At 40.9% G+C, this 12,326-nt stretch overlaps 1 protein-coding gene across 1 annotated transcript in view; it reads right to left on the bottom strand.

Moving 5' to 3' along the window:
• The window catches only part of MAPRE2 (microtubule associated protein RP/EB family member 2), a 73,915-nt gene that overhangs the window by 32,935 nt on the left and 28,654 nt on the right, over positions 1-12,326 (bottom strand). Inside the window, exon 2 of the mRNA XM_026841364.1 lies at positions 5,258-5,385. Coding sequence (XP_026697165.1) covers positions 5,258-5,378 — 121 coding nt within the window. The 5' untranslated portion in view covers positions 5,379-5,385. The remainder of the gene's footprint in view (positions 1-5,257; positions 5,386-12,326) is intronic.

Below are 12,326 nucleotides of genomic sequence, written 5' to 3'. Positions count from 1 at the left end.
AAATCTAAAAAGCTCTTTCAAAGGGTGGGGGGAGATCAAGTGACTGACTACAAGTGAGTGCTATGAGTAATTAAATAATAATTTTAAAAAGTAAAAACCTTAAGTTCCATTCCTCCCAAATTTTTAATGAATGACATTTTAAAAAATATAATTGGCTGAAAAACTCATGATACAGCTTTACAAGCCTCGTCAGAAAGTTTTGGAAATTATCTTAAATCCAATCATTTACATCCATTATATCCCTCTAATCCTAAACATCATATGGAAGACATTAGAGAGTTATTGACAGTATGCATCCTCTGTGCTGCATGACCTCAGGACAACATGCCAATTCCCTGAAACATGGCTTGGTTAACAGAGTGCAAATGGGATCAAACCACGTTTTAATCATGTTTCCAAGTTACTCTAGAGACCTAGCCTTTGCAAGGCTGCAAACTGGGAAAAACACCCCAAAACCACCAATACTGAAACATGCTACAGCTTCAGAGGCACTAATACACTGGGTTGTACAGAAAAGCACGCTGACACCCAATGCTCCAACAGGGCCCCATAACGCAGATTTCAGGAGGACATTATGGGTTAATATAGACACTGAGCAAAATACACCTTCTGACACATGAAAAAAACAAATCTTATGCAGCTAAGCCACAGAATACACTCCATTTGCATGTATATATACACAAATGGCATGCAGAAGAAAAAGCCCTTCTCACCATCTCTCTGCCCAGTACATTTCTTTTCCACTCACCTTGGCCCTGCTCAGAAAGATCAAGGCCGGGTTGGATGGGGCTTTGAGGAATCTGATCTAGTGGAAGATGTCCTTGCGCATGGGAGGCGGTTGGAACTAGGTGATCTTTAAGGTCCCTTCCAACCCAAACCGTTCTATGAGCCTATGATCCTTGCTGTGCACAGGAGAGAAGAGCCGGCCCTCTCGGAGCGCTGCTGAGGAGGCAGCTGTCTGGCACACCATGCCCTGCTGCTGCCGAGGGGCCTGAAGCTGGGTGGTGCCGGAGGCATGACAGGACAAGCCGCCTCGCAAACAAACACTGCCAGGCCTAGGGGCCGGCGACCAACCCCACGGCACAGTGCCCCAACGTACAGTCCCTGGAAGCAGAATGCCTCAGACATCCTCCAAAAGCCAAGAACAACCCTCCTCCCCAAACCAGCACTGGTAGCAAGGGACAACAGCCTCAAGAGGTTGTGATGGAGCTCTCCCCCAAATCCTGAGCTGGAGAGGCAACACAAAGTCAAACAAAGAATGCCATCTGCTCTATCATCACACTGCCTGCCTTTCTTGGAGACTGGGGCGATGCAGTACCAACAAGATGTATGTATAAAGGGTCTATATATTTTCACAGGAGGTATGCCAACTGAGATACGGTACAGCAGTTGCCACATGAAAAATTCCCTGTGGCAACAACCAGGGCATCTGCAAGAGAAAGCATCACAGTCTAAAATTTGAAAATGCCAAACCACATGCTCTCTTTATAATACAGTCATTTATTAAAAGCAAGGGGAAAAAACCCACCCTGCATTTAATTCTTGATCTTTGCATACAAATCCTGAAAGAGAGAGGGCCTGTATGCACTGGAGGTCAGACAATTTGCAAGTTTATAATTCTTCCAAGAATTTTCAAATGCAGAAGAGGGCAGAAAATGATTCTGTACCTCCTTAACCTCAAAGGATCACATAAGTATAGCTAAGCCAGAAATTATACCTCACTTCAGGCTGCATTTTCCTTTCTATACACATTTACCATTTCTAGCTTCCCTGCTCATAATGTACATAGCTTGTACACTTTGTGGTTTTTTTTAAATTCATATGCAAGGACTCTATAGTCTCCTGCCTGACTCTTATTTTGAATATACTCTCATGTAGCAGCCAAACACTCATGAAAAGCCCTGTAACATGTTCACTTGGTATTCCCCATAGATGAAAAACAGTCTTAGTAAAGAAAATTCGGTTATAAGCTGTTTAGTAAGAATTCGTTTTAAGAAACCACTGTGTATTCACTACAAAAATAGCATGACTTAAGAAACAACTAGTGTCAATTCATTTGAAACTCCTGTTCCCCAAGTCTATGGGTGTGGCACATGGGATCCTACTACATTAAATCCATGCAGTAGTTCCCTATTATTTTTCATTCATGTATCAAATTAAATGCTCTTAAGTCTAATGCCCATCTAAAGGCAATGTGCTATGCCTTCAATTAAAACCATGGATTATAAATTTCATATTCATGTTAACCACCTTGCAGGAATGTCAAGCACAGAGACCAAAACCTGACAAGATGATACTCATCTACAGTGAAAAAAATTGCATTGCTTTGAGATTTTTGAGATTTTCTCTCGAGTTGTCAAAACTTTATTACCAGAGGAGCTGCAGACTAAATTTAGACTCTCCAGGGCTGCATCCATCCATAACCTGGCTTTTTTGGCACATCACTACTACAGCAGGCATTCAGAACGCTCAGGGGACACTGCACTTTGCTCGGCCTACTTAGCAGAGACAAAAACACATCTAAGACTCCCAAAGAATACAAATACTTTTTTACTAAGCCAGCCTCTTCCTTTTCTGCTCCTCACCACAGCAGCTCTGTTCCTGTAAGTGGCACTTCGCAAATAGACTGGTATTGCCACAGCACCTGTATTATCAAAGCTACTTCACAACAATGAGAAAAAGAAGGTCTGATTGCTTTTTCTGTCTTTATTACAAACTGTTACATTAAGCTTTAGGTATGCTCTGAATAAAGCCTTTAGGAAAGGCAGAACATCACATTATTCCTTCTTGCTTAAGTTCAGAATGTCCAAACTTATCGCTAGGTTGGCTATAAAATGTTGGCAACCGTGAGGTCTCACAGCCAGCTACTGAACACGAGTGTACGCCACAGCTAGGTAGCTCATGCCTCCTAGTAATGCCATCAGGCTTTTCATTCAGGCTTAACATCCCCTCTCTTCCCTCCTACACTTTCTGGTCTCTCAATAGCTCCTTACCAACAAATATTAACAAGAACTGAATAGTCATATAACAGCAGGACAAATCTTAATGCTTTTTTTCTAAAAAAGAATAAAATGTCCATACAATTTTACAGTAGGTTATAAAAATTTCATTATAGTGGCTATGCAGCTTCCTGTGAAATGCTGTGAAATGCTTCATAGTAAAGAGTTTCCCACATATTCCTTCTCTTTGAAGTCCTGGAGAAATGCTCATATTTTACGGAAACTAACATTAAGCTGCATGAAAGCTGCCAATGCTTCAGGGAGCATCAGCCAAAGGAATGCCAGAATGAATAAATCAGATTGTCCTCAAACTACGGTCCATACCATGCTTGCTGGCGCTCTGCCTGTTAGTTGGCTGGTCATTTGTGCTACTGTTTTCCTAGTTTCCATCCTGTAAACTATGCTATAAGTACACTAAATAAACTATACATACATTACAAAAACTACTTTGAGGTTACATGGTAAATGACATTAAATACAGAAAGATTCTCAAATCTTCTTGTCCATCTATCTTCAATCCCTACACATGCACGTCTTGCACGTGAGAAACAGACTGTGCAGTCTCAAACAGAAAGGATCTAGTTTGTAAGACTACTGTGCTGTAGTGTCTGCAATAACCTAGCAAAGTTTAGATTCATTAGTTCAGAGAGTGAAGTCCTCCAGACCACAGGAAGGACTGCACTAGAACGTTTCATCAGATAAGGAGATAGTAAAGTCCCTTCTGGGATTGGAATGAACATTAAAACAAAAATAAGACTGCGTAGGTATCAAGCTTGACTACCAAACTGAATGGGGAAATGCAAGTTTACGGCTTTGACCTGTTAAGATATGAATGCAAAAGCATCAGGTAACAATAGCAATCAATATAATCCAAGCAGTTCCAAAGGAAGAAAAGATTTAATTTTATACAGGATGGAGTAAGAGCTCTAATGAGACAACCCTTTTTCAGTTTTTCCCTTGTGGTATGTCCCAAAATCCTCACTGGAGGTCACAGAAAAAGTTGTATAAGAAGCTGTGTAATGAAATGGGACAGTGGATTTGTGATAATTTCCATGTTTTTCTCCTGCCTGCTGCACCCAGCTGAAGTATATTAATCTGATCTCAAATACCTTTAACTCACTGTATTCTGCATAATCAAAGTTTTCTTAGATCACCTCTCCCCTATTTTAGGAAAGGATTTTGGGGGTGGGGGAAGAGTAGGCTATGAGGCTATCATAGGCTTCAAAGGATTTCCTGTACCTTTCAGGGAACATCTTTGAGACAGGAAGTTTACCCACAATGGTAGGTAAATTCAAATATATGAATGTAAGACCCCACTTATGTATTTCAGATGGACCAGTAAATAGCTGAAATGTGGTAATGTGGTTTCAGTTCTATGTACTTAGAGCACTGTCTTCGTAAGTAAGATATTCCCAGCATGTCAGTTGTCTGGAAGTGGCAATCTAAGTTAGATCGCCTCCAACACAAACATCTTCAAATTTAAAAGTCACAGTAGGAAATCGGAAAGAATCACTCCCCAGGGGCTTCTGTACTCTCAGCGAAACACCAGCCTTTGTCTGTGTCATTTCTAGTCATCATCTAGTTACAAACCCTGTTGTTTAACACATATCTTGTAGTTGTCACTCTGATTAACCAAAATGTCTAAAGTATTCAAACCATGATCCTTTCTTTCAGGGCTCATTACCAGATTAACTTAAAACAAGAGTTCAGTTACTTTTAAACAGGCAGATTTTCTTGACAAACTTCTAAAGCCCTCACAGCAGCTAAAGGTTCATTTCCTCAAATCCATGTTTTTCTTCACAACCATACTTGTGCTCTTTTCCTGCACATGTCAGAAGGGATTTGAGGACCCTTACCAGGAAGGAAAAGGTGCTGGGGAATTTTGTTCACCCAGGGTTTCAGTTCTGTATTTGTCTTTTTCAGCTATGTTTACTATCCATTTGAAAAGATACCACCACCCCAGTGGCTTTAAAACACAAAAGCTTATCACTGTATTCTTCTCGTGCTTAGTCAACCTTTTTATTACTTCTATGTATCTTCTGCTACATCTGTCCCATTCACTTCTGCGTTATGCTTTCTCAAGGCACCTTATCTTTCCATGATTAACATCAACACCAAAATGCTTCCTTTGCACATGCATTAGCCTATTTTCTCAGAGTAACTGTTCTATGTCAAAGTTAAAAGTCATCTATTTTCAACAGATCAGACTTTAAGTGGGTTTAAAATAAACATTTGTAGAGCATACCGCGCTTTCTTACCTGAACAGAGTTGTTCGACTTTTGTGTAGTTTAAAGCTAATATATCATTAACCCATGCAATGATGTCATGTCTGCTCATAGTCTCTTGGGTTATAGAGGTAGAGTACACGTTGACCGCCATTCCCCAACTAGGAAAAAAAAGGACAAAAAAATATTTTTGACATTTTGATAATTGTTGTCTAGATACAATGAATTCACATTTCTTATGCATCACTTATTTATTGAGAAAGGAGGCTTAATTTTTATTCTTTGATGATACATAATCTCCTCAATGTTCTCTTGGAATCTATGACCATATTTCTCTGACTGTCATTGTGAACTTAAAGAACATAGAAACTTACAGTACTCTGCTTAATGCTAATAAGGTAGGAAAAAAGAACTGGACATAGCCTAAAGATACACAGACAGAACAAGAGACCTGGAATATCATCATATAGTGCTGCACAAATACAGTGATCTGACATCTGACCGTCAGTCGTTAGCCACTGCAGGATGATCTAAGCCAGTATTTAATTTTCAAATAACTCTAGAAGATGTAGCTGTTCTGCTTACTCAAATACTGTTTTCTTACTGTAACAGGAGCCTGCTGCATCATTAATTCAGTTCCTAACAGTTACAGAGTGAATACCAGATAGTATTTTTTACAGTTTACCAACCTCTATCCTGAAAGTAACTGAGACTTGTACCCCCAACCATCTGGTTGGAAAGCTGCTGTGGACCCTGATTCCTCTAAATAGTTAGGAACATTTCCTCTCAGTTTAAACACATTTGTTATTCTGCAAACATTATCCTCCAGCTCTAATGGTTTCTTCTTCCCCAGAGCCGATTTATAATGCATGAGTGACGGCATTCAGAGACTGCCCCAATGCCCAGGTAGTCTAGATTAAACAAATCAATCCTCCACCTCTCTTACCAAGTTAGACCTTGACTTATTGGTCAAGCCAGCAGTTTCAGACTGTGTTCAGGTAACGTTTCACCAAGATCTTGGAAAATGGCCCTGTGTACTGAAAATTCATAGCCACACTGTCTTAAATGGATTCTTAAAGTTAGCTAAGGTCCTCCCCTGCAAGTAGGTAATACCTAGTAGCTGTTATCGTCAGTCCCCAAGTGCATAGATTGGAAACGCATACTACTAGATTTTATTCCCTGTTATTCTAGTCACATCATTCAGTTGCAAGAGATTGCTAAGAGAAAAGATGAGCACATTCAAGTTTAACTTGTCAATAGTTCCAAAGAGCAGAGCCAAGAGCATTCATGGAAAGAGTAAATAATATTCCCAAGACTAGTGGACTTCAGGATGCCCACTATTAACAATCCCAGTACAAGGTCTCAGAAATGACCAAAGAGTCAAAGTTGCAGTATTATTCTTGAAAAGAAAGTGTTTGGTGTGGACTGTAGACCTTTGAATCTAGCAAGACCTGTACTAAACACTTAACTGGTGCCAGCCTTACCACCTCAGACTTGGACCTCAACCTTCCCCCTCAGTGAAAGAGAACAGGATCTCCTCTGTGGGATCCAAGGCCTACGTGGACTATTTCCATTGAACTTACAAAGATGTAACTGTTTGAAGCTGAATAGACAATTCTGCAGAGAATACAAAGACTGCAGGTTACCTCCATCTATTTTTTAGGTGTGCTGAAGTAACTCAGATAAGTTTAAAAAACACCCATGAGCACAAAATTTGACACAGTAATATATAGGTCTGTAAAAATACATACAGGAGGAAATGTATTTAAAATACAAGATGACAAAGTTCATAATCACAGAATCACAGAATGGTTTGAGTTGGAAAGGACTTTAAAGATCATCTAGTCCCAACCACCCTGCCATGGGCAGGGACACCTTCCACTAGACCAGGTTGCTGAAAGCCCCGTCCAACCTGGCCTTGAACACTTCCAGGGAGGTGGCAGCCACAACCTCTCTGGGTAACCTGTTGCAATGTCTCACCACCCACACAGTGAAGAATTTCTTATAGCTAATTTAAATCTACACTCTTTCAGTTTAAAACTGTTACTCCTTGTCCTATCACTACAATCTGTGATAAAGAGTCCCTCCCCATCTTTCCTGTAGGCCCCCTTTAAGTACTGGAAAGACACTGCAAGGTCTCCCCCAAGCCTTCTCTTCTCTAGGCTGAACATCCCCAACCCTCTCAGCCTGTCCTCATAAGGGAGGTGCTCCATCCCCCAATCATATTTGTGACCCTCCTCTGGACCACACTTGAGCATGTCCGTGTCCTTCTTACACTGGGGACCCCAGAGATGGACACAGTACTGCACGTTGGGTCTCACGAGAGCAGAGTAGAGAGGGAGAATCACCTCTCTCAACCTGCTGGCCACACTTCTCTTGATGTAGCCCAGAATGCAGTTGGGCTTTCTGGGCCATAGTCAGTTTTCCATCCACCAATACCCCCAAGTCCTTCTCTGCAGGGCTGCTCTCAATCCACTCATCGCCCAGTCTGTGTTTGTGCTTGGGATTGCCCCGACCCATGTGCAGGACCTTGCCCTTGGCCTTGTTAAACTTCATGAGGTTTGCACAGGCCCACCTCTCAAGGTCCCTGTGGATGGCATCCCTTCTGTCCAGAATATCAACCACCCATACAGTTTGGTGTCACTGGCAAACTTGCTGAGGGTGCACTCGATCCCACTGTCCACGTTGCCAAAGAGATGTTAAACAGCGTCGGTCCCAGTACCAGCCCCCGAGGGATGCCACTTTATCACTGCTCTCCACTTGGACGTGGATCCATTGACCACAACTCTTTGGATGCGACCATCCAGCTAATTTCTTATACAGTGAGTGGGGTCCATTTGTCAAATTAATGTTTCTCCAATTTAGAGACAAGGATGTTGTGCGGGACAGCGTCAAATACATTGTACAAGTCCAGATAGATTACTTCAGTTGCTCTTTCCTTGCCCACCAGCTCTGAAACCCCATTGTAGGAGGCCCCAGATTTATCAGGCACAGTTTGCCCTTAGGGAAGCCATGTTGTCTCTAACCAATCACCTCTATTTTCCATGTGCCCTACCACAGTCTCCAGGAGGAACTGCTCCATGATCTTGCCAGGCATAGAATTAAGACTGACTGGCCTCTAGTTCCTCAGGTCTTATGTCCCTTTTTAAAAATGGATGTCATGTTTCCTTTTTTCCCTGGTCAGCAGGAACTTCACTGGACCACCATGACTTCTCGAATATGACAGACAGTGGCTTAGCCACTTCATCCACCAGTTCCCTCAGGACCTGTGGATGCATCTCATCACATCCCATGGACTAGTGCACCTTCAGGTTCCTTAGATGGTCTTGACCCTGATCTTCTCCTACAATGGGTGGTTCTTCATTCTCCCAGTCCCTGCCTTTGCGAGTATAGTTGGAGCCCTTGCTGGTAAAGACCAAGGCAAAAAAGTCATTGAGTACCTCTGCCTTCTCCATATCCTGGGTGACCATATCTCCCTTTTCCTTCCAGAGAGGACCCACATTTTCCCCAGCCTTCCTTTTATCATCAACATACCTGTAAGAGCTTTTTTTGTTGCCCTCAATGACCCTGGACAGATTTAATTCTAGGTCACCTTCTATGAAACAAGTTTCATAAACGCAGAAGATAATTCAAACTGTCCCCATCTACTGACATTAAAGTCCCTAATATAAAATCTCAAAAGTTGCCTGACGAGAAAGAAAAAAATTACAAAACAATAAGAAAGGACAGGCCAGTAAGGGAAAGTAGGGTCAAAAAATTCATGCTCCAATAGTCAGGCTACTACTGCCAACAATTCATTCAGAACCAGGCTGCCCCTCTACCCGCTTCTGTATGGGCACCTCTCAAGTACGGAAGAAATCAGCTTGTCCTCAAGTCTGTTCAGTTCTTCCTGCAGGCTCCCAGAAAGCACAGCTAATTGTATGAACATAGCACTGTATTCACTGTAACAGTTAGCAAAGGTCATTTTCTTGGCACACATTAAGTGCTTGGATTGAACCCAGCATTAGCAACAAAGTTTTAGAAATAGGGAGTGGCCCTTTTACTCTTAAAACTACACCGTAATGGCTATCCATGAAAGCTTAACTTCAACATAAGGATGGAAGGAACTGAGCAGGCAAACAGCACTTTTGTTACTGCTGGCATCTGAAGTTTAAAATGTGTCACTGTTAACATGATTTTTACTTTAGTATTCTTAGCCATTTTACATAGATTAGAAACTTACTATCAGTACTAAATTAAAATGTTCAGTATTGTTTGTAAGATCAGTTCAAGTAAACAGGTTAATAGTGACTTTAGTATTCACTTAAGGTTCAGAACAATAAGTTATATATTAAACCAAGAGATCAATATGGAACAGTCCACTCACTTCTAGAGAAACTAAACATATTTAAATGCTAGCATTTGAAATAAAGCTACTCTGATTTGTAATTACTACTACTTCACCCAAACTTCAATTGTCCTCTCAAGGCCAAGCAGAACTCAGAACAACCATCAGCTACCAGTAGTGAAAGAAGCAAGTCTGCTCTGTTAAAAAGATCAAAAAATATCCACATGCAGGAAGGAAGAAGAAATTTCCTCATCATCCTTTTCCAAAAGCAACTGCAAATAGAATACCTATCCTTCTGCAAGCAACAAGAAAGCTAACAACCTCCTTTGCTGCAGTGCATAGGACGGAGAACTCTACTTCAGGAAACCGTGAGTAAAGGAATAACCTTGAGTTTTACAGCGATACCTTGTAAGGCATTCTGTAATATAATTTATGCTGTGTCTTAAATGAATTATTATGGTCCATGGGTTAAATGAAAGTTCAGGCTATTCATTAAGAGACAGTAGCTTCACATTCATACAAACGGATATGCACTAGGCTGTATCAACACAATTTTAAGCAAACTTATGCAAAACAAATCAGAATTTCTGTTAAAAAGCTCAAGAACATGCCAGTGCCATTTATCTTCAGTGACTTCTTAACATTTGTGTGAATCTTCCACAGTCTCTTCTCTTGAAAGAGCTTACCATGTCTTTGCTGTTTCTGTCCCCCACCCTCCTAATGGTTGTGTTTTAAATAAACTCAGCTGCGAAAGGTTTCCTTTACAGTAAGCATGTTCTAATTTGGTGCTCAGATACACACATATCCTGTTTGCCACAGACAGACCTTAAAAAAAACCAAAAACAACCAAACCAAAACCCAAGCAAGAAGAGAAGAAAAAAAATAACAAGCAGGCATAGGTAGCAGAGCCGCCATACTCAGCAATAGACAAGAACCCCTGTGCTTGACATCTACAGCTGGGCCTGGGTTTTCTACAGGACTCAGTTCCCCATGTGCTAAACTGCTTTGAAAAATGTGATCCAGATTCAAAACACATTAATAAACATTTGTAAAGCAATGCAAGACAACAGCTGGACAGGTGCAGATGCACCAGCCATACTCTGTGAATGGACAAGTAGCTAATAACTTGACTGTACGTCCTAATATACTACTTCTTCCCAATAACATTATTTACATTTTCATCTTGTTAGGCTTTCCCTTGTTTAGACTGAAGGCTCTCAAGCATAAAATTGCAATGAGGCTTATACGAGCCTTCAAACCAGTATCTACCTGAGACCTTCCACCTTTCATAGAGATGCCTGTAAATTCTACAGTAATTAAAAGCAGATTGAAGATATCACATTATATCCCCCACTTCAGAGCACACAGGAGATTAAAAACCTCTGGCTGTTACAGTACTACCTAACGACAAAGGACTCTCCCTTGTTTTGTTTATAAGAAACTGAAATTAAAATCACCAATAAATACAAACAAGGCACATATTAGTCCAGGCCACTTCAGAAAAACACTTCACACACACATACACAACTGAGTACCACAAACCTGAGTTCAGATGATTAGTTAGGTGCTGAAAATCATGTATATGCTTAAGAAGCTTCCCCAACCAGAAATGCACTGGCTCAGCATGTCTGATGGTAAACAGTACACCCAAACGAGTATTAATTTAAGGCACTACATGCAGCACTGAATGTTCAGCTATTAGACATTTTCCACTGCCCTTGCTACAGCTAACTGCAGCTGTTACAAAGTGCTATCCAGCTGTGTTTAAGGACAGTTTTGTAAGAGGCATATTTACTTTATTTTTCCGGGGAGAAACTAACAGTTGACAGAAGAAGCTGTATTACGACAAACCAATAATAACAGCAAGACTGGAACGATTACAGCAATGAATCTATCTGCAGCAAAATAACCTCATCACTCATGCCATCACCTCTGAACCTGCAAGGCCTTTGTGCTTTGTACAGTTAGGCACCGTATGATGTTTTTAAATGCAGTAGAAAGTCTGTGTGACAATACAAAGAGGAGCCTCCTGCAAGATGGCACCTGATAGCATCAGGATAGATACTGCCAGTAAAACAAAAGATTTCACACCAAAAATTACTCAAGTGGAAGATAGAGCAGAAAGGCTAAGATGTAGCTGAGTAAGACTGATGTCGTTCCCGTTGGAAAGATTTTCCAGATTAAAGCTACTCCAAAACAAAAATCCCTGAAGGAAGAAACCTGCCAGCCTCAGTAGCTACACCCCCGTAGAAGGAAAATTAATCCTTTCAATATCATCCTGAAATGGCAGCTGATTTGCAGCTGGACCTTGCCTGCTTCTTTAACATTCACTGCATAAAGCCTTAGCCAGTTATGCTACTGAAATGAGTCCCGAGGACATAAAAACAACACAAAAAGCTCCTGCACAGTGCTGACAACACTGTTCTTAATCTCACTTTTTCCTTGACTTATGCTATACTCCTGCAGCAATTTCTGTGGCCATGGCCACAGCCCTCACACCAGAGCACTGCAACTGAAGCGATACTGGTAGCAAACAGTATAAAGGCTCTAACTCTTTCTAGTTTCTGACTAGATAAAGATTAATCACAATGCTTTTTTGCCATGCAAAAAAGAAGAAAAGAATCCTGAGGTTGTAAAATTGAGATAAATTTTTACCTTTTAATGTGCGAATGTCAGATCTCTTGTGCACTTTTCCCATGTTACTAAATAGCCTTGAAACGTTAAAAATCTTCTATTATCCATGTATCTCATTCACTTCTGAATACTATTTTACCT

This window comes from Athene cunicularia, assembly GCF_003259725.1.
Source record: "Athene cunicularia isolate RWA chromosome 2 unlocalized genomic scaffold, athCun1 chr2_part1, whole genome shotgun sequence".
NCBI classification, from domain to species: domain Eukaryota; kingdom Metazoa; phylum Chordata; class Aves; order Strigiformes; family Strigidae; genus Athene; species Athene cunicularia.
This window is presented reverse-complemented; position numbering and strand designations above follow the sequence as displayed.